This window comes from Oryctolagus cuniculus, chromosome 6 (genome assembly GCF_964237555.1).
Source record: "Oryctolagus cuniculus chromosome 6, mOryCun1.1, whole genome shotgun sequence".
Taxonomy (NCBI): domain Eukaryota; kingdom Metazoa; phylum Chordata; class Mammalia; order Lagomorpha; family Leporidae; genus Oryctolagus; species Oryctolagus cuniculus.
The window spans coordinates 20,835,685-20,856,849 of record NC_091437.1 but is presented as its reverse complement, the minus strand read 5'-3'; the positions used below and the strand labels follow the sequence as shown (position 1 = coordinate 20,856,849).

Sequence of the window (21,165 nt, the reverse complement as noted above, 5' to 3'; positions counted from 1 at the left end):
AGATCTTCTTGTGTGCCCTGGCTCCTGAACCTCGGTTAGCTACCACACGGAGGAGGGGAACTGATGGCAGGGCGGGGCGGGGCAGGGGCGTGCTTTATTCCTGAGCAGGGGTTTAGAAGGGAAGTGGCAGAGAAACTGATCATGGCACAGATAAAGCGCAGTCTGGTCGGGTTGCAAAGTCAGGGAGCTCCCACCTACCTTCATAACCCCGGTCACAGAAGAGAAAAGGTTACACACTAGGGCGCCAGGTGACTCTCTAAGCCTGAACCAGAACAACAGTTGTAACCTTGCAGAGTCCACGTAGGGGACAGAAGCTCTGACAGCTGGCCTCTCTGCCTTCTGAGTACCAAGCAAGAGGGATGGAATAAACCTAAACAATTCCTTGCTGCCTCTGCGCCCTGCTCTCTGACTTGCGGGCAGTCACCCTTCCTCAGACACCATTGTCATTGTCGTCGTCATCATCATCATCATCATCATCATCTTCCAGCCTAGCATGTTTTGAGTGTTTTGCCAGGAACCAGGCTAAGGGTTTGCATACATAATCTCCTTGTCTCTTTGTGGCAATTATGTAAGAGCTGATATTATTCCTGTTTTACACATCATCAGTTGAGACTGAAAGAGTTAAAGCCAGTGGCCTGAATTCACTCAACCATAGTAAGTAGTGTAATCTGAACCAGATCTGTTTGAATTATGGATTCTGATCCAGGTCCCAAGCAAAGAGTGCCTGGAGCAGAGCCTCAGCCCTGCAAAGCCATCTTCAGCTGGGGCTCTAGGGGAGACCGATGGGTAGGGAGAACTTGTGTTTTCCCTTCCTGGGCTGGTCCTTGGGCCAGCTGAGGCCCCAGGCCCTCTGAGGGACATCAGGAGAACAGCCTGGATTCCTGCAGATCGTCCCTCAGGGCCGTGGCCTCTGCCTGAATCGGAGTGCTGCCTCCAAGAGGCACGATTCAGAGAAGGCCAGGCTCCCTTCCAGGTAGATCAGGGCCCTTCTGTGTCAGTCAACCGATTCCACATGGCAGGAATGGCCAACAGAGGCTGGCAGGAGACACAGCTCAAGAGGCGAGACAGGGGGCCGGCACTGTGGCATAGTGGGTAAAAGCTGTAAGGCTGGCATCCCATATGGGTGCTGGCTCAAGATCCGGCTGCTCCACTTCTGATTCACCTCTCTGCTATAGCATGGGAAAGCAGGAGGAGAGGGCCCAAGTCCTTGGGCTCCTGCTCCTGAATCGGAGACCTGAAAGAAGCTCCTGGCTCCTGGCCTTGGATAGGCCCAGCTCTGGCCATTGTGGTCATTTGGGGAGTGAACCAGTGGATGGGAGATCTCTCTCTTTCTGCCTTTGCCTTTGCCTCTGCCTCTGCCTCTCTGTCACTCTGCCTTCCATAAAAATAAATAAATCTTGAAAAAAAGAGAGAGAGAGAGATACGATGGTGGTGCCGCTGCCAGGATAGAGATGGGCCCAGTATCCCTGAGCTGGGAATGCCTCCATCAGGCGTGTGGACAGAGCCGGGCTCTTTGGCACCAAAATGCTACCAAGTGGCTTTGTTAAGTCCTACTTCCTAGAGTGACTGTTGTAAAGACTGAGATGGTGGGAAGTGCCTGGCAAGAAGGTAGGCACTCAGGGGTACTTATTCCCTTCCCCCCAAACATCTGCAGTATGCTGCACACCAGGGGGATGAGAGAGACTTCAGAGCACTTGACCACAAGGATGACAGAAGACAGCAGTACTTTGGTGCTCCCAGAAAACACCCAGAATTCCCATCAGATCAGTAGATGTCCCCTGCTCAGGGCTTCCCCACTCTCATCTATAAGCCTGCGCAGAACGCTGGGGTCAAAATGACCTTTCTGGGATGGACGGCTGGAGCAGTGGTTAAGCTGCTTGGGATGCCTGCATCCCATGTCAGAATGTCTGGGTTCAAGTCCTGGCTGTTTCCTATCCCAGCTTCCTGCTAACTTGTCCTGAGGGCGGAAGCGTGATGCTCAACCACTGGGTCCTTGCCATCCACATGGGAAACCTGGACTGGTTTCTGGCTCCTGTCTTCAGCCTTGTGCACTCCCAGCTGTGGGGGACATTTGAATGAACCAGTGGATGGAAGATCTCTCTTTCTGTTTCTGTCTCTGACTCTGTCTTTTGAATAAAACAAAAAATACAGTTATAAAAAGTATACTCAGCAATGTTACCTGCCTCCTATCTGTGACCCATGTCATTAGTAACGACTGCACTGATGATCTTTGTCCTATGGATTTGTAGCCACCTCATCCCTGGCAGGTTTTGATGCAGCTTATATTGAAGTACAGTGATATAAGGGTAGCACTAAAGTAAAATGTAAAGGAAAGTTAAAAATGTGTGCCCTGGGGGAAGAACCAAACCATGTGGCTGATGACTTTGAAGACAGCGGCCCCTCCTTCCTCTCCTCATCACTACCTGAGCTCTCTCACAGCAGCAAGGCCATGTGAGCACACAGGGAAAACCCAAGGAGAGAGTTCTCAACACACCTGAACTCCATCGGCACCTTAATTCTGGATTTCTATAACTGAGGAAAAATAAGTTTCCATTGCTTCAGTCACCCAGACTGTGGCATTGTTTAAAATGGTATTCCAAGCAGACTAAGACAAAATTATATTTCAATACAGGGCCACTGTTGCCAGGCACCAGGTCAACCTATGATGCTGGCATTCCACATGAGCATGGGTTTGAGTCCTGGCTGCTCCACTTCCCATCCAGCTCCCTGTTAATGTGCCTGGGAAAGCAGACGATGGCCCAAGTGCTTGGACACCTTCCAGCTATGTGGTAGACCAGGATGAAGTTAAAGGCTCCTGGCTTTGGCCTAGCTCAGCACTGTCATAGCCATTTGGGGAGTGAACCAGGAGATAGAAGGTAGCACTCTTTCTTTCCCTGTGTCTCCCTCTCTGTAACTCTCTGCCTTTTAAATATAAAATAAATCTTTTAAAAATTTTGAAAAATGCACAGCTGATAGAAGCTGCTGAATTGACGAAGCTGGATTTCACATTTCTTGCGCTTCCTTGTAGCCAAAGGTATAAGGAAGGTGCCACCGGCTACATTCTTATTAAAAGCAGGAATGTCTTGCCGGTCAGAGGAAGCAAAGCCTTAAATGGCACAGCATGTCCAAAGCAGTGTCACATGGGAGTTGATACTAGGAGCCCCAGGAAACACTGCACTGACTGAAGCATCACCCAGGACAGAGGGCCAGTCACTTTCCATGTAGAATGCATTTCAGCCATTAGTTATGGGGATGGAAGAGCAGACTGGACAAGTTGAGAGCATTTCTGGGAAACAGAGCTGCTGGGGCAGCCACACGGGGGTAGGGCCAGTATCTTTGGTCCTGAGTGCTGATTCCCTCCCTAACCAGTGTCACTCTGGCAGCACCATCACTAGTGTGTCCATTCTATGACACTTTTGGGCAGTTCTGCTGTTTTCTTACAGCTTCTAGCCTCCTGCAACTGGCTGGTTCATTAATTTTAAAAAGTGGCCCAAGGAGGGGACCCATTCTTGCACCGCTTTGAGAATGGGAGTAATCAGACCTTCCAAAATCACTTAAAGACTCCTGAGACAGGATATTCTCACCAAGGGCCTTGCTGGCCCCTTCCTCCCCAGATCCAAGGGCAGAATTGAAGGGACAAACCGAGCTCAGCACAGCCACCACCTCTCAGTTGGCTGCACGCTAAAGATAACCTGAAATCTGGCTATGCTAGCCCTGAGCCACTAGAGGCCGCTGCTGTGCTTCAGGAAAGCCCGCAGCCACCTTATTCTTGCCCTGTGTCTGGCACAGGGGGAGACGGCCACTCCCAGATGGTTTTCAGTGACACTCTCAGACTTTCAGACCCCAGAACCCAACCCAACAAGTCTCAGGCCAGGACACAGAAGTCAGCAGTTTCCCACAGAGCACAAGGGAGTAAAACAACAGCTAGGGAGGTCCCCAGGGCACCTGCCCAATGATAGCTGGCTTCTCACATCTGGGCTATGGTGACCCTCAGCACTGCACATGGGACCACAAGTTGTATGGGGAGCAGAGAGGAGTTGGATGGTAGTATCAGGGACAGAGGAGCAGGCCTTACTTGCAGGAGGCCTGTGTGCACACTCTTTGCTTCCCCCACTCATAACAGGGAGGCCCCAAAGAGAAGGACCTTGCACCTTTGGAGAGGCAGGTCTTAACACTGGCCATTCTGCAGGGCCCGGCACTGCCACAGCCTGGCACAGGAACAGGGCTCTGGGGCCTCACTGTGACTTTCCGCCCTGGCATTCCAGATGCTCCTTCCAGTCCTCCTGTGGTTGGGCCTGCTGGCGTCAGGCACAGTGCTCTCTGGGATGGCTCTAGCACAAGCAGAGCTGCACGCCAGTAGGATCACCGTAAGAAAGATCGGGTCTGGGGACTCAGAACACAAGAACAATGGGCTGTGCCGTGCCTGTTCGCTTTGCTCTGTTCCCGTGGCCAGCAGGTTGCAATTTCTGTCCTAAGTCCTTCCACTTTCCAGTTTCCTGCACCCCCAGCCTGGAGCTCCCTGTGCCCTCTACATAAGGACCTTCTTCCAGAAATCCCTGCTCCCTCTGTCCCCCTGCAGGGATGAGCATGGCCCCTCTTGCTGAGGTCTGCTGAAACGCGTGCCAGCTGTGGGGATTGTGTGGCTTGGGCATGCCCTTCCCACCTCCCCTCTCTGGAGACACTGAGGCTGGACCCAGGGCAAGAATCTTCGCTCCTAATTAAAGAGTGGAATTTGAACAATGCCAGACTGGCAACCTGACAGAGGGTATGCACGTCATTGTCAAGTCATCAGCTAAGTGAATGTGGCATCTCCATGGCCAGTGAGTCATGAGACTCCTAGAAGCACACCGAGCCACCTAACCAGGACCAGACGCTAGAGACAAGGGGAACACGTGAGCCTGCATCACAGGGGCACGGTTAGTAACTGCCCTGCAGTGGCAGGGAGCCACTGGGCCGTGTGATCCCACCAGAGAGGCCAGCAGTCGCCATCAAATGCTCCCCTCATCCCCCCTGTGCTCCCCTGCCCCTACAGTGGGCTCAGAGGGCAGTGGGGGACTTCCACTTCTGATCACCTTGCCTGGAGCTCACCTCAGTTTCTCCCAGAAAGAGCTGGTGAAGGTCCTGGGGGCCTTCTCAGGGTCTTGTCACTGACTACTCTCCCTCCTGCAGCCTGCCCCATAGTCCCGGCAGCTGCAGTCAGAGACAAGGCTGCTATCAGAGCAGTGAGGCTTGCCTGCAGCAGAGCTGATAGCTAAGGGGGTGAGCTCTGACTCAGGGGGAGACCAGATCTGCCCAAGCATGGCAGGTCATTACCAGACTCCTCCTGTCTGGCATGTGGCTCTCCCAACTGTGTCTTGGGCACATCACCCACCCTGAGTAACTGCATGGGCCCCCAGGCCTGTGACTAGATGGAGGAGCCTCTGGGTACAGCCTCTCCCCAACACACACTACTGGAAACTGATCAAGCTCCAGAAGCACATGGCGGGGGCCCTCCTCCCCAGCCTTTGAGAAGGTTGGAGGAAGCCAGTCCTACCGAGTATGAAGGCCACCACATAGTTGGAGATCTGGCCCATTCCCACGATGAGAAACAGCACGGTGAACATCTCCCAGCTGATGGAGAAAATCTGCAGGAAGCTGAAGCCAGTCTGCACGGCCATGGTCAAGAAGAGAATGTTCTTCCTGCCAAACCTGGAGACAGAACACAGAACGTGAGAAGTGCAGGGTGTGGCAAGGCTGTGAGTTGGGCGTGGTTCGAGGCCCTGAGTCAGGCAGTGCTGCACACTTGTCTGTTTCCAGGGCTCCGACACATTTTCTCCAGCTCTCTCCTTGGCGAGGTCCCAGGCAGCGTGCCTGTGGGGAGGCATCCTTGAGATTCTAAGCTCCCTGCAAAGGCACGCCATCCTGAAACCCCAGGGCAGCTGCGCAAGCGCCGGGTGGAGGTCCGCTCTTTTGGAGCCGCAGGAGGAAGCTGCCAGCACGTTTCTGGAAAGTGGGTACAGCACAGACTGCCAATGCTTCTTGCAGCAGTGATGTGGGGATTCTGTGAACCCAGAACCAACAGATCCCCAGGACAGTGCCTTTCTTAATGTTGGTTGCAGGGGGTGCAGCTCCCGGTCTGCCCCTTCCTCACCAGGGGAAGCTCTACGGCTCCACAGTGCGCTATGTGGCTAAGCTAGCACTGCAGTAGGCCAGGTGTATCCAAAGCATTGTCAATTACCGTATTTTCAGCCAATGGGCTGAGGAGGATGTAACCCCAGTGACCATGGAGGGCGTCTGCCTCCTGAGATTCTTGCTTGTTGGGGACGTGGTTTAGGTATTGCAGTGAGAGTCACGCATAACCAGAACTGGAAACCACACTTCTAGGGGAAGATGTTTCCAGCAATGGCTGTTGGTGACACGGCAGGGGGTTTAAGTCACATGCCGGTAGTGGCAGCTGGCCGGAATGGAGCACAGGTGTGAGTCGAGCGCCCTCCTGCCCCTTTTTCCAAACTCAGGTGTCAGCCCATTGGCTTGAGGTCCCAAAAGCTGGCGTGGGACAGGCACTGCTCTGGGAAGCCTTCCCCATCACGGTCACTGGGCTCCCACCTCCTGCTCTGGCCACCAGGGAACAGCAGGGGCCACCGCCTCCCGTGTGGCGCAGCTCTGCAGCCCCCAGCAGCCGCGAGTGAACGGCGAGTGCTCACTGTCAGGCCTGATTCCGGGTGACGGCTGCTGGCGGGCTGTGACTGATCAGGGGCCCTCCTTACACCCCCAACCCTCCCACATCCCTACCTGTCGGACAGCTGGCCGGACACGAAGGAGCCGATAAGCACACCCACGAAGAACAGGGAGGTGGTGAGTGGAGTCTTCCAGTCATCCTCGCACACCAGGTTCCACTGCCGGGGAAGACGGCATGGTGAGCCTGGCCCTGCCGCACGTGCCAGCCCCAGCCCAGATGCCAGGGGCAGTGGCCGGCTCAGGGAGGAGGCCTGGACTCCCAGTCCGCCATGCACTGCGGCGACTGACCTGCGGCCCATCCCTGCCCTCCCTGGGGTGCAGCTTCCTCTTCTGAAGGGCGGGTGAGGCCCCTGGTCTGCTTAGGCTGCAGGGAAAGAAGCGAGCTGGGGCCCCGCCTGTGACGGGCCATCCCTCAGCGGCGCTGGTTTCTGACGAGGCCGCCCGCGTGGAGCGGAGGTGTCTGAGAAGCACGAGGGCAGGTGGTGGGCACGGACTCCTGGGCTAGGGGTGACCATTTCCTCTCCCTTGCTGAAAACTGCGAATGATCCCGCTATGGTGTAACTAGTCAAAGTTCTGGCAAGCCGGAACTCCTGTATCCCGGCAAAGATGCTGTCTCTTTAACCGTCGGTTTGACCCGCCCACCTTCCCAGGATGCACTTATCGCAAGCCAGTGCAGAAAGGATGCTAAGACCACGCCCCGTTTGTCTATCCAATTGGAGTACCGCCTCCTTCCTTATAAAAAGAGCGCTCTTTCCAAGGGGGTCCTCTCCATTGTAGGAAGTTTTCTCTTTCTGTCAATTACGGGCAACCCTTTGGCCCGCTCATGTTGGGTATTTCTCAGTGGGGCAGCCCACTCTCGCACGTGTGTGTTTATGCCCTCACCGCTAAATAAACTCTGTTCTGTGCAATAATACTATATATAATACTATGCAGTGTTATATATATAAAATACTATATATAATACTAGCAAATACTAGCCCCCACCTAGTATTTGTCTCTGCGGGAGGCGAGAGCATGGATTTAAGATCCGGGCATATTCATAGACCACATCAGTTCCAGGGGCTGTGGGATTTTATTTTCTGAGCAGACTTTTCCGGAAAACCCCGCACTCCCTGGTACACACACACACACACACACACACACAGGGAATCAGGGCAAACGGGAAGTGAAGGAGAGGAAGGTTGCAGAAACCAAGCCAGGGGTGACCCTGAGCCCAGGGGCCAGGCGGGGTTCCAGCCCGGCTCTGAGTGTTCAGACTCTCAGCTCTCAGAAGTCCCCAGAGGCGTGAGCTCTTCCCGGAGAAGCAGACTTGCTGAGTCCTGAGACCTGAGAGGCTCTACACACGTCCTGCCCCAAAGAGGCCACTCTGAGGTTAGGAGAATGTCCTGGGACAACAGCAAGATTCTTGCGGCTGCTCTCAGTGCACACGCAATGCAGGCTGCAGATGGCCGCCCAAACACGGCTGTGCAGAAGGAAAACCATGGCTGGGACGCGGCACTCTGCCCCTTGGGCACAGTCCCAGGATGACTCTGAGATGGTGCTGGAGAGAGACTGCTTCACCCACTGCTGTGGCTTATCCCCGCCAGCACTATTGCTGGTATTCAAGCCCCATTGTGAGGTAGGATGAGGGTAGAAACTTAATCCAGTGACTATATTTGTGGGTGGGACCATGGGGAGGTGATTCCAGTTGAATGAAGCCACAAGTAGGGCCCTGTGTGGCTTCGTAAGAAGAGACGAGGAGGACGGACTCCAGTTAGCAAGCTCTGTCTCCCCGTGGATGGCCTGTGTGGCCTTGGGACACTGCTGAGAGCCCCCTGCCCCCAACCCAACCCCCAAGCAAGAGGGCCCTCAGCAGAGGTAACCACCCTGCCTGGAACGCCTCAACGTTCAGAATCACAAACTGAATACACCTTTATTCTTTATAAATCACTCAGTCTGCAGTGTTCACTATTAAAGCCACAGAAAATGAACGGAGACACCTGGAGTCCCTGAATGAGCTTCAGGGAAAAGGGGAACGAATCCCCTAAAAATTACACAGCCAGATGCGCGTGCTCTCCCAGCCCACAGATCAGAAGTGGTAGACAGGGGCCTGTATTGGGGTGCAGACGGTTAAGCTGCCACCTGTGATGCCAGCATCCCATATGAATGCTGGTCTGAGTCCTGGCTGCTCTACTTCCAACCCAGGTCCCTGGTAATGTGCCTGGGAAAGCAGCAGAAGATGGCTCAAGTATTTGGGCCCCTGTCACCCATGTGGGAGACTCGAATGGACTTTTTTAGGCTCCTGGCTTTGGCCCAGCCCAGCCCAGCCCAGCCCCTGCTATTGGAGCTATTTGGGAAGTTAATCAGTAGATGGAAGATTCTCTCTCTTTCTCTCTAACTCTGCATTTAAAATAAATAACTCACAGGACATATGCCTGAATTAATGGCCACCTACCCCCAAAAATAACCAGCCTAAGCTTTAGAAAAGTTCAGGATCTGCCCCTGACACAAAGGGAGATGTGTGATTGAAGCCTCAATGCCTCATGATGTGGAATGTGACCCATTTTTGCAGAATCGAAGCTCTGAGACTGAAATCCTAGCAAGTCAGCTGGCATGCTGGATGCCAGCGTGGGCCTCAGAACCTACCCTTGTCCTGCTTTGGACATGAGCTCCAAAGGCAGGACAAAATGAGCTTCTTGAATAGGATACTCTGTTCTTCTTCCAGGAACGTGAGCCCAGGACCAAGGCAGAAGGCTCTACCACAGCCTCAACTCTGGGCAGAGCCAAGAAAATCTCAAGCTTTGTAGGAGAGCTGACATATCCATCAGCACCCTTCACCATTCCATCTGCAGTGGAGCAGAAAAACTCCAGACACCAGGGTCTTCCAGAAGTCCACGGGAAAATGTGTATTAGGAAAAACTGCATGGAGTCCAATTATTTGCACCAAAACAAACATCTTTCAGTTCCATTTTTTCCACCCACTTTTTGACATGTGTTTTGTGTAATGTGCTCTCCTTTGAGGTTTCTGCAATCTTTCTTTCTTCCTTCCTTCCTTCCGTTCTTTCTTTTCTTTTCTTTTCTTTTTTGGTTTTGTGTGTGTGTGTGTGTGTATCGGCATTTTGCCTTAGGGGAGGAGAGAGAGGATTCAGACAGAAAGGAGAGAGGAAGGCTGGCAGGTGTGGAGCTGAGCATTACTTGAGCAACAATGGGGGCAGGACCGGCTCCTAATTTGCAGGCCCAGCGCACCCTGAAAACACACGAGCCCTTGTTCAAAAATTATTTGGAATTTCAAGATGTGAGAAGCTGAGCACTGAAGCCAAATGCAAGGCTGTGTGTGCCGAACTGGATGCGTGTCCACGAACCTGGCCCTGGCAGCGGGTCAGGCCTGGTCTTTGAGGAATGGAGCAGACACAGAGTTTTGAATTACTGTGCTTGGAAAGTGAGGGCCAGCTCCTCGTGGTTCTCCCCTCTGATGTCTGTGCAGTCATGGCTGTCGGTCCCACTTTCCTTGACCAAGAGCCCTGCCAGCGTCATGTAGCTCAGCGAAGGGCAGGCCCAGGCAGGGTTCTGCCAGGGGACACTGCTCGCAACCAGCAGGGGAAGGCAGTCATGGTTGGCTCTGGGACCCAGTTCTCCTCTGAGGAGAGTCACTATGCCCAAAGTGCTTTTTGGAGAGCTGTGAGGGGGCTGGCAACACAGCATAGGAGGCCCATGAAGTTTTAGTTAGAGTTCCTGGGGCTGGAGTCCAGTAAACCAGCTGCCAGGCCAAATAGAAGCCCTTTCCTCCAATGGGCTGTTGTTGAGGAGGCCAGACGTTACCTCTCACAGCCCCCTGGGGCTCGAGGAGTGTGTCCTGGGGTCCCACTAGTCAGGGCTCAGAGAACTCCCTGTGGTTCGTAGTGACCGGGCCTACTCCCTGTAGATGCGGTGAGAGTGTTGCTTTCGTTTGATGGGACAGAATTGCCCCAGTGGGTCCCGGCACACGTATGCACACACTTGCAGCAGGCACATGGCCAGCTCAGTGGCTAATGGTGGATATCCTGGTGAGGAACTCACTGGCATCATGCCAGGGGCTGTGCTTTCAAGCCAAGCACCAACATTTCCAAAATCCAACCTGCCCTCCACCTCTGAACAGAGAGTGGAATAGCCAAGCCTTCAGCTTTGCTTGAAGAAACCCAACTTCAGGTCACACAACAATAGGAGGTTGGGCGGTCACTCTTGGCATACAAGGATGTGCCTCTCATGATCTCAGCAGTAACAGTCATAGGATTGACAACCCCATTGAGTGCTTACTGGGAATCTTGTATTATCCCTGGGGACCTCAAAGTTGCCACGAGACACAGGCACTCTTTTCATGGTCATTTATTTTTATTTTTATTTTTTTGACAGGCAGAGTTAGAGAATGGCCGCCGCGGCTGGTGCGCTGCAGCAGGCGCACTGCACTGATCCGAAGGCAGGAGCCAGGTGCTCCCTCCTGGTCTCCCATGCGGGTGCAGGGCCCAAGCACTTGGGCCATCCTCCACTGCACTCTCTGGCCACAGCAGAGAGCTGGCCTGGAAGAGGAGCAACCGGGACAGAACCGGTGCCCCGACCGGGACGAAAACCCGGAGTGCCGGCGCCACAGGCGGAGGATTAGCCAAGAGAGCCATGGCGCCAGGCTAAAGTAGGACATTTCTTACAACAAAGTATGAAATCCTTTTATAAAGACTTTAATCTTAGAAATGACTATGAATGAAAAATTAGCAACGGTCCGCTTATTCTTCATTCTAGGGGGGAAGTAAGAAGTAATAATTAGTTAACAATACATGAAGAACTTATATCTACCCCAGCTCCTTATTTATAGATTGATTGTAGCTAGACCACCTGCAAAAGCAAAATAAAAACAAAAACAAAAAACCCTGGCTATTTAACTTGTTTTGTTTGTAACAGATTTATACACTATAAAATTCACTCTTGCAAAGTGTAAAATTCAGTATTTTTTTTATTATATTCACAGAGTTTGGCAACCTCAGCCTTCTCTAATTTCAGAACATTTTTCTCACCCCTGAAAAGAATCTCACTCATTAGCACTCACGCCCACTCTCTTTTTCCCTCAGCCCGCAGGGTCCACAAGCCGACTTTGTGTCTCTATGGTTTTCCTGTTCTGGACACTTCATATAAATGGGGCATTCAGTAGGTAAGCTTTTGGGCCCGGCTTCTTTCATCAGCACAGCATTTTCAAGGTTAATCCACGCTTATTCATTTCTGCGGTTGAAGTGTCTGAATATGTCACATTTTGTTTATCCATTCATCATCTGGTAAACATCTGGTTGATTCCACTTTTTGCTTACTGCGTTTTGTCCTCAGAAGTTAATCTTCTTGGAATTCCCTTGTATGTAACAAGTCATATTTCTGCTGCTTTGGCTCTTCCTAGCAGTTTTGCTGTGATGTAATGGGTGCGGATCTCTTTGTGATTATTCTACTTGGAGTTCATTTCTAAGAAGTGTAACTTAACATTTGTCATCAAATTTGGGAAGTTTTCCACCATTATTTCTTTGTGTATTTTTCTCTTGCCTTCTCTCTTATGTTCCCGTTATACATATATTGATGTCCTTAAGAGTATACCACATTTCTCTGAGGCCTTAACTTTTCTCCATTCCTTTCTTTCTCTGGTCTTTGGGTTGCATAATTTCCAATACTCTATCTCCATATTTGGTGATTCTTTCTTCTGTCTGTTCATGTATCCCATTAAGGCCCTCTAGTAAATTTTTTAATTTTAATTGTTGCAGATTTTTACTTCAGAATTTCTTTTTTTTTTTTTTTTTAGATTTATTTATTTATTTGAAAGAGTTACACATAGAGAGAAACACATAGAGAGAGAGAGAGAAAGAGAGAGAGGTTTTCCATCTGCTGGTTCACTCTCGAAATGGCCACAACAGCAGGGGCTGGACCCGGCTGAAGCCAGGAGCCAGGAGCTTCTTCCAGGTCTCCCACATGGGTGCAGGGGCCCAAACACTTAGGCCATCTTCCACTGCTTTCTCAGGCCATAGCAGAGAGCTGCATTGGAAGTGGAGCAGCTGGGACTTGAACTGGCGCCCATATGGGAAGCCAGCTCTGCAGGCAGAGGCTTAACCTTCTGCGCCAGCAGTGCCGGCCTCTGCAACATTTCCATTCAGATTTTTTGTATGTTTCTAATTTCTATCACTTTGTTGGTATTCTGTATTTGATGAGATGTTTTCATATTTTCTGTTACCTTTAACTGTGACAACTTTTAGTTGTTTGAACTTATTTAAATAGTTGTTTTTTAAGTCTCTGTAAGTCAGGCAGTTTCTGTTGCCTGATTTTCCCACTGTGTGTGGCTCATAATTTCCTATTTCTTTGCATATCTTGTATTTTTTTTGTTAAAACTGGGCATTTTAGATAATACGGAAACTCTGTATACTGACACCCCCTCCCCCTGTTTTTCTATTAAGCTGTCTGTCTCTGCTGGCATTACATGCAGCTGTTAGGCCCCGGTATTGCTGAGTGAGTGCTTTGCTGTTCCGGACAATGCCCCGGGCCATGAGTTGTCCCACATTCTGCTCCAACCTGAATGTGAAGCCCTTTGCAGTTGTTTCTGAGGTCCTTGAGGTTCTGAGGCCGAAAGGTCTGAACTTCGCTGTCCCTCTCTGCTTTCCTTCTCTGGTGAGACAGCGGCTCCACGGGTTAGCTTTTGCTGTCATAGAGCTACAGTCTTTTCCGCAGGGCTTACCACCGAAACATCCATTGTTTTCAAGAGCAATCTTAGGCCTGGCTTTGCACAAACTCTGAAGAACAGTTAGTTCCTGTAGGAAAAGCTTTCAGACACCCCTCCTCACTGGGCCGGTTTCTCTGCGGGTGGCACCCCAACTTTATGAGTAACACGCTGGATGGGAGTCTCTCTGTCTTGTGTCCCCTCATGTGGAACCCGGGCGTGACCAATGAGCTGGGGCCAGTGCAATCACGGCCCGGCTGCTGTGACCCTGTGGCACCCAGAAGCAGCCCCCAGCCCAGGAGCAGTGCCGGGAAGAGGACGGGGTTGCCCCGATCTCCTAGTTGCGCTCTCTGGGATTTCAGCCTGTAACTTAGAGCTCAGGGAAGCAGGGATGGGGGCTGGTTGCCCCTCTTGGTGAGACACTGACTGTATCCCTTGGCTGGGAGTTCAGGAGAGAGAGAACTCTGCTTGGTCACACACACCTAGAGTGGCGCTTGCATCTTTCTGTGTTCAGGGGAGGGGGAAGGGGAGGGAGGGAAGGGTTGTGATTCAGGTGCCACAAACTCCCGGTGTTCTTGTTCCTGTGTGGTTGCCTCTCCTGAAGAAATGCATCTTCATTTGCTTTATGCCTGCAGGAAACTCTCCAGAGGCTCTCGATGTGCGCGTGTGTCTAATAACCACTTAGGCTGTTTCCCTGGGAGCAGGTTTGTGCAGTGGCTCTTATTGACATTTTGGAGGTATAAGTGTCTTCCCACGTACTTACTGATTTGTATTTTCCTCTTCTGAGAAATGTCTCGTCTTCAAAATGGGAACGTGATCTTACCCGTGTTTCTCTAGGCCTGTCTTTTCATGGTCGAGTTGTATACATCCTTTTTATATTCAGGATATAAATCCTTTATCAGATATGTCAATATTTATTCCCATTATATGGGTTATCTTTCTAGCCATTTAACTCTTCTACTCATATTTCCATTTATAAAAAAGTGAATCAGAATCTTTGTCTCTCTCCCTCTGTCTCTACAGCTCTGCCTTTCAAGGAAATACAGAAATATTAAAAGAAAAACACATCAAATGGTGGGTGTCCACATTCCACTTCAGATTACCTCGGTTTGACTACCGGCACCACCTCCTGACTCCGCTTTCTGCTCATGCACGCTCCAGGAGGCAGTGGTGATGGCTCATGGATTCCTACCACCCACATGGGGGACTAGGATCAAGTTCCTGGCTCGTGGCTTTGGCCAAGCCCCAGATGTTGAGCGTCTTTGGGAAATGAACCAGAGGACTGGAGCTCTCTTCTCAGCCTCTCAAACAATTAAATAAAAATCAATGACAACAATAAAACAAAACAAAATAAAAGCACACCAGGGCTTTACATGACAGCTACCTTAGCCTTAAATATAAATGAACCAGGACAGGGGGTGTGGGGTTACAGTACTTCCAGAGACCCCAGGTACCTGCAGCTTCTCTTGCCCAGTCTGCCATGCCTTGTTTGTGTCAGCTCACTACCGGGGATTCTGATGGCCCTGCTGATCACCAGGAGGGATGGGCAAAGTCTGTCTATCCAGAGACTTGGCAGGAGGTGCAGATAAAGCAACCTCTGAACAAAGAAAGGCACATTCTGAGATCCTGAGCCGTTGTCAGAGAAACACAGCTGAGAGGCAACAGGCACACATTCTGGGGCAAGGCAGCTGATAAACAAAGAGGGAAGCACATTCATGCCAGTACGAGGGGCAGCCCCTGAGTCTCCTCCAACTGTTCTCTGGCAAAATCTGCTTTCTGAAGAATTGTCTGCAAATAAACGTCTTTCTAGTGCTGGCTGGAGATAGAGTCCCCCACCCCCACCTTTCCCCTTTGGAGCCTGCCAAAGGGCACGTCTGAGTGTGGACTTGGCCAAGCAATTCAGTTAATATTAACATCATCTTGACAGCCAATCTGCAGTCTCCATGCCAGTCGGCAGTGTCCCAGAGCAGCCCACAGACCCGATGGAAAGGAAACACTGCCCACCTGCTTGTCACTCAACTTTCCCCCTTTGCTAGAGACCCCTAGACCCTGGAGAAGGTCCATCCTTGTGAATACCTGTAGGAAGTCCCACACTGGGGCCAGCCATATGCCAGGCTTAGTGCATCTCCTCATTCCCTTTCTTGCTGTCCCCAATGCCTTCTAGAAGCTCCCTATTAGCAGGAGATGAGACCTCTTTGTTCTTCCATGTATATGACCCACCTTGGGGCTTTGGGTGGGGAATCAGTGTGGCCTGCTGCTGTCCAAGCCCTGGCCCAGATCCTGGATAGACGGCACAGGCTAGTATCTCCAGGGTTAAAGCCTGGGTCCTACCATGCTTTGTGGTGGAATGAGAAGGCTGTGCCAAGATGGCGCTGGCAAGTGAGTGTCAGTTACTCAGGAAATGGCTTCAGAACCCACCTGGCAAAGGAGCCTGCCTGGCAACAGGCTCTGATTGGTTATGGCATAAACTGCCCTTTGACCAGATTAGCTGCCTTGGCTATATAAGCTGCTGCACCAACTGAAATAAACGAGTCTGCCAGCTGCTCACCTCTGGCCCGCTTTCACCTGACTCTCCGTGTCTGTATCCTGACTCTGCGCCTCTTGCCCCCACCGCGCTCCTTCTCCTGGAATGAATCCACATCAACAATGCTTAAGGCTGTAGCCACAGGAAGCTCCACCGTGGGGCTCCTGGAGGATGCAGCTACTTGCAGAAGAGGACAGAACTATCCACAGTATGGAAGCCTACGCAACACAGACCACTGGCGGCCACCAAGAAGTCTAGTCCTTAGCACACACAGCTCTTTCACAGCATCTGCACTTAGGAGAAGCAGGGATCAGCGCAGAAGTGCCTACCTCAGTTTCCCATAACCAGGACTCAAGGTGGTCGAGGCTTCCTAATGGTGTACAGTGGGCAGAGCGGACATTCTTGAGACAAAGGCCAGTAGCCCGTTTGTTGGTGTCCAACTCTGTGCCCGCCATCATGTGATGTAGCCTGGGGTATGGACTCACTGAGTTCTCCCAACAACTCAGAGGAGATGGGCACATTTACTACCCTTATTTTTTTAAATTGTGAGAAAACACATGCAACATAAAATTAATACTTGATCTGTTTCAAATGCACAGGTCAGAATTGATATTGTGCAATCTCCAATATGCCTAATATCTTACAAAACTAAAACCCAGCATCCACTAAACAACAGCCTCCCATTCTTGCACTCCTTCAGCCTCTGACAGTCAGCATTGAGTGTCTGCGCCCTTGAGCATGACCACTCTTCCCAACTCACATAAGGGAAATCAAATAGTATTTGTCTTTTTGTAATTGGGTTATTTTGCTGAGCATAACAGCTTCAAGTTTCAACCACATCGCAGCAAGTATCAAACTTTCCTTCCTTTTTAAAACTGAATAGTAATAGGGGCCGGCACTGTGGTGCAGCAGGTTAACGCACTGGCCTGAAGCGCCGGCATCCCATATGGGCACCAGTTCTAGTCCCGGCTGCTCCTCTTCCAACCCAGCTCTCTGCTATGGCCTGGGATAACAGTAGAGGATGGCCCAAGTCCCTGGCTCCTGGCTTCGGATCGGCACAGCTCCTGCTGTTGTGGCCAATTAAGGAGTGAACCATCAGATGGAAGACCTCTCTCTCACTCTCTGCCTCTCCTCTCTCTGTGTAACTCTGACTTTCAAATAAATAAATAAACCTTTTAAAAAACTGAATAGTAATAGTCTATTGTGTGTAGATACCACATTTTGTTTATTCATCCACAGATGGACATCAGGGCTGTTTTTACTTCTTGGTTAGTATGACTAATGCTACCATGAACATGAGGACACAAATATTTCTTTGAGACTCTGTTTCAATTCTTTTGTAAATATGAAGACAAGGCAAAAGTGTCATGGAAATGCGGAATTAAAAGATAACTGTTTTGGTGCAAAAATCTTTTGAAATCCATGCCATTTTTCATAATATGAATTCTAAAGAAACTTTTGGAAGTGAAGTTGTTTTTTTTTTTTTTTTTTTGAGGGACTGCCAAATTGCTTTCTACAGCGGCTGCACCATTTTACATCCCCACCAGCAATGGTTCCAGCTCCTTCATCTCCTCACCCAGGCTAGTTATTCCTCACTCTCCCTCCCTCCCTTCCTTCCTATCTTTCTGTTGCTGTTGGCAGTAGCCATCCTCATGGCCATGTGGGAGGCAGTATCTCATTGCGGTTTTGATTTGCATTTCCCTAATGATTATGATGTTGGGCATCATTTCATGTGTTTGTATCCACACTTCACAGATAAGGAAACAGGCTTTGAGCAGTGCTAACTGCTTGAAGTCAGCCAGACAGCGGGCAGTGCCGTCAAAACTGGCCCTCCAGCAAGTGTGATTTCAGAACTCCTTGTGCACCGCCCTCTGGGTGCCATCCTGTTCACCCATCTGACTCACCTTGAGGTTTGCTTTCCTCGCTCCTCCTCCCAACCACCGGCGCTCACTTGCCCTTTATTTTACCCCTACCCCTAAATAAAGGAAGCAAGGAAGGGAAAGGCTGCTGAAGAAACCGAATCCTGGTGCCTGGGCGTGTGAAAGGATCACAATAGGTGTAGCTAAGGACACGGAGGCCAGAAGCTACGCGTTCTCATACCCACAAGTCAACCAAACCAGCAGAGAAGTGGAAAGCAGAGAGGTCTGCCCAGCTCTCAGAGAAGGCTGCAGCCGGTGGGTCCTGCCTCCCCTACAGGTGCAGCAACTCTTGCAGGAAGTGACATGGGATGAGCTGGGCCCCTGACTTAGCTGCCACCCAACTAGGAGTGGGCAAGCACCCAGAGCCTCCACTTAGGAGATCAAAGCCAGAGTAGAACAGCCACCAAAGTAGGCATGGTGCTATTGCTGGGGCCATCTAAGGCAGCCCACGGGCTAGAGACCCCACAGCTGCCATTGCTGACTGCCACCATTCTGTTGCAGCAGGAACTCCCAAACTTCCTCACTGGTCTTGTTGGTTTTCACAGCAGCTACAATAAACTCCCTTGAAAGACACAAATCTGACCGCACTATTTCCTCACTGACCTCAGAACAAAGTCAACATCTCACGGTACCTATGTGGCCCACAGTAAACTGGCCTGTAGGGAATTCACCTGGCATCCCCCAAGCTCCAACCACCTCGACCTAGGAGAAGTCCATTTCTAGAGTTCTCCAGCTATTGAAAGAAATGTGTGGGCCGGCACTGTGGTGGAGCGGGTAAAGCCACCACCTGCAGTGCCCACATCCCATATGGGTGCCGGTTTGAGTCTTGGCTGTTCCACTTGTGATCCAGCTCTCTGCTATGGCCTGGAAATGCAGTAGAAAATGGCCCAAGTCCTTGGGCCCCTGCACCCATGTGGGAGATCCAGAAGAACCTCCTGGCTCCTGGCTTCGGACTGGCGCAGCTCCAGCTGATGCGGCCAATGGGCGAGTGAACCAGCAGATGGAAGACTCTTCTCTCTCGCTGCCTTTCTGTAACTATACCTTTCAATAAATAAGTTAGATAACTCTTTAAAAAAATAAGTATCCATGTTCTGTGACTGGATGGATCCTACCATATTTCCAGACTCAGCTCACATTTTTCATCCCTTCTTAGAGTATTTCCTCACCTTGTTATTCCACAGAGAGGGTGGTTTGTACATTCTGGGTCACACAGCACACAAAGGAGGATTTGAATTTGGACTCCAGAAGTCCATTGCTAACCAGGGTTGATGTAGCCTTATAGTCATTGTACTCCTGGACAGGTGAGCTCTGAGTGCAGGCCCCACATCCCAGATGTCTATACCTCAGGGCCTTGCAGCAGGCCAGACACAAAGTGTCCACTGGGGAGAAGGGATAAAGGATTAGCCAACACCACTCATGGGTTTTTCTCGAGAGAAACACAGGGCTGAGGAGGGGCCAGAAGCAAAGGAATCCCATCCATCTGATCCAGAACAGGAACTGGACCCTGTGTGTGCCCTGCCCAGCATCTGCTGGCCTTCACCAGGAGTGGGGAGGAGACCTGTATGTACGTCCTGATTCCCGAAACTTAGAAAGCTGCCACCCAACTGACTCAGGACACGGAGGGGCTGGTGGCACAAACAGGAGCCCCTGTCCCCAGGTGGGCCAGTACTCAGAGAGTCTCTCTGTGGGAGCCTTGGGGCCAGGGCTGTGCCTCCTCCAGTTCTTTGCATGCAGCCAGCATCAGGAGGCACCCTGCTTCTGCAGAAAGCCGGGTCAGTGTCCCAGGGCACCAGGGCTCAGCAGAGTCCCTCACAAGCCTCCTCCCAGCCCTGGCAGGAAGGTGACTCACGCTGCCAATCTGGGGCAGCCTGGGACTGGGCCTCCCAGAACAGCATGTAGACTCTTAGGAAATAACACCGTTTGTTGTGAAACTCAGAGGAAAAGAACAGTTGGTGACACCGTTCCCCTCTCCATCACGCCCATACTAGACATAAACCACCTGGGAATGCGTCCTGCTGCTCTCTCTCGGACTGCACCTGTCCCTAGAAGCACACCCCAGGCAGGTGTGATGGCGAGGGCGCGCTGACCTCAGGCACTGCAGCGGATTCTCTGGGGACCTGATGATCCCGGGACCCCGGGCCTCTGCACCCTTGGCCCGGCGGCCGGCGCGGCACCCACCTCGGTCACGATGGTGGACAGGTACACGTCCTGGCTGTACTCCCAGCCATCCAAGCAGCTCTCCTGCTCCAGCTGCTCCAGGTCCACGTCGCGCCCGGGCTCCAGCCCCAGCGCCGAGAAGTTGGCGATGGCGGCGAGCCGGTAGCGCCGGCAGCTGTGGGGCACCTCGCGGCCGTCCTGAAGCCGCAGCGGGACACTGTGGTTGCGCCACGCGCTGCTCAGGTTCGCCGACTCCGGCACCCGGCAGCGGTGCTCGGGGGTCCCCGCCAGGAACACCACTGACATCCCATTGAAGCCGTTTGGGATGATGCTGGCGCTGAGCAGGAAGAAGATGAGGCGCTGGAAGGGCCCCCACTCGCCCAGAAACGCGGTCACCTCGTCGTAGTCCCGCATTCTTCCAGCGGCTGCTCTGCTACAGCTTGGAACAAGGGTGACAGAGCGTCCTCGGGCCGGGGTTGTCCCCCAAAGGCACACCGCTCCGGGAGAAGACGGGACGACCTCAGGAAAGCGAGGAGCACGGCTGGGCACCGTCCGAAGCAAACGCTCCGCGGGGCTCGGCGCAGCGCTGGATGCGCACAGGACCACACCTCCCTGTTCGCCGCGCGCGGCGGAGGGAGGCGGCGGGAGGCGGCGGGGCCCGCCTGGGCGGGGCTCCAGGCCGGGCTCAGCCTTGCCGCCTGCTAGAGGAGGAGGAGGAAGCTCTGCTCCCCGCACTCCGTCGTCCCGGGAGAGTGCCGGAGTGCGCACTTTACAGTCCCCGGCCCCACGTGGGAGGGCGGGCGAAAGGGAGGAGCCGGAGCAGGAGTGCTAGGTCTCCGAGAGGCCTCCCAGGCCTAGCCTCCGGCAGGGGTCCCTGCGCTGTCCAGGTCCCTAGTTTAAGTCCGCGGGGCGCGGACGGCGGCAGCAGAGTCCCAGGCTCCCGGGAAACTCCTCGCTTTGGGCTCCCCGTCAAGGCGCGGGCACTAGGTGCTGCTAACCGGGCGCTTGCTCTGCGCCCGATCACGGGAGGGAGGCCTCGGGACAGCCCGGAGCCTCTCCTTGGAAAGAGGACACGGGCCCAGAGCCTGGAAGGGATAAGTAAGGTCACACTGTGTCCGGGATGGGTCCCAGGCAGAAGGCAGGCAGGGACCGGTGCT

The 21,165-nt window shown here is 52.3% G+C and overlaps 1 protein-coding gene across 3 annotated transcripts in view; it reads right to left on the bottom strand.

The window, feature by feature from the left end:
• The window catches only part of SLC22A4 (solute carrier family 22 (organic cation/zwitterion transporter), member 4), a 56,860-nt gene extending 36,088 nt beyond the window's left edge, over positions 1-20,772 (bottom strand). For 2 of the 3 annotated variants that reach the window (XM_017340987.3, XM_051843296.2), the window contains exons 1-3: positions 20,030-20,772; positions 6,772-6,875; positions 5,534-5,688 (exon numbers count right to left, since the gene is read on the bottom strand). In XM_017340987.3, the coding sequence (XP_017196476.2) occupies positions 5,534-5,688; positions 6,772-6,875; positions 20,030-20,422 (652 nt within the window). In that variant the 5' untranslated portion in view covers positions 20,423-20,772. 3 annotated transcript variants of the gene reach the window in all.
• Between the last annotated feature and the right edge of the window lie 393 nt (positions 20,773-21,165).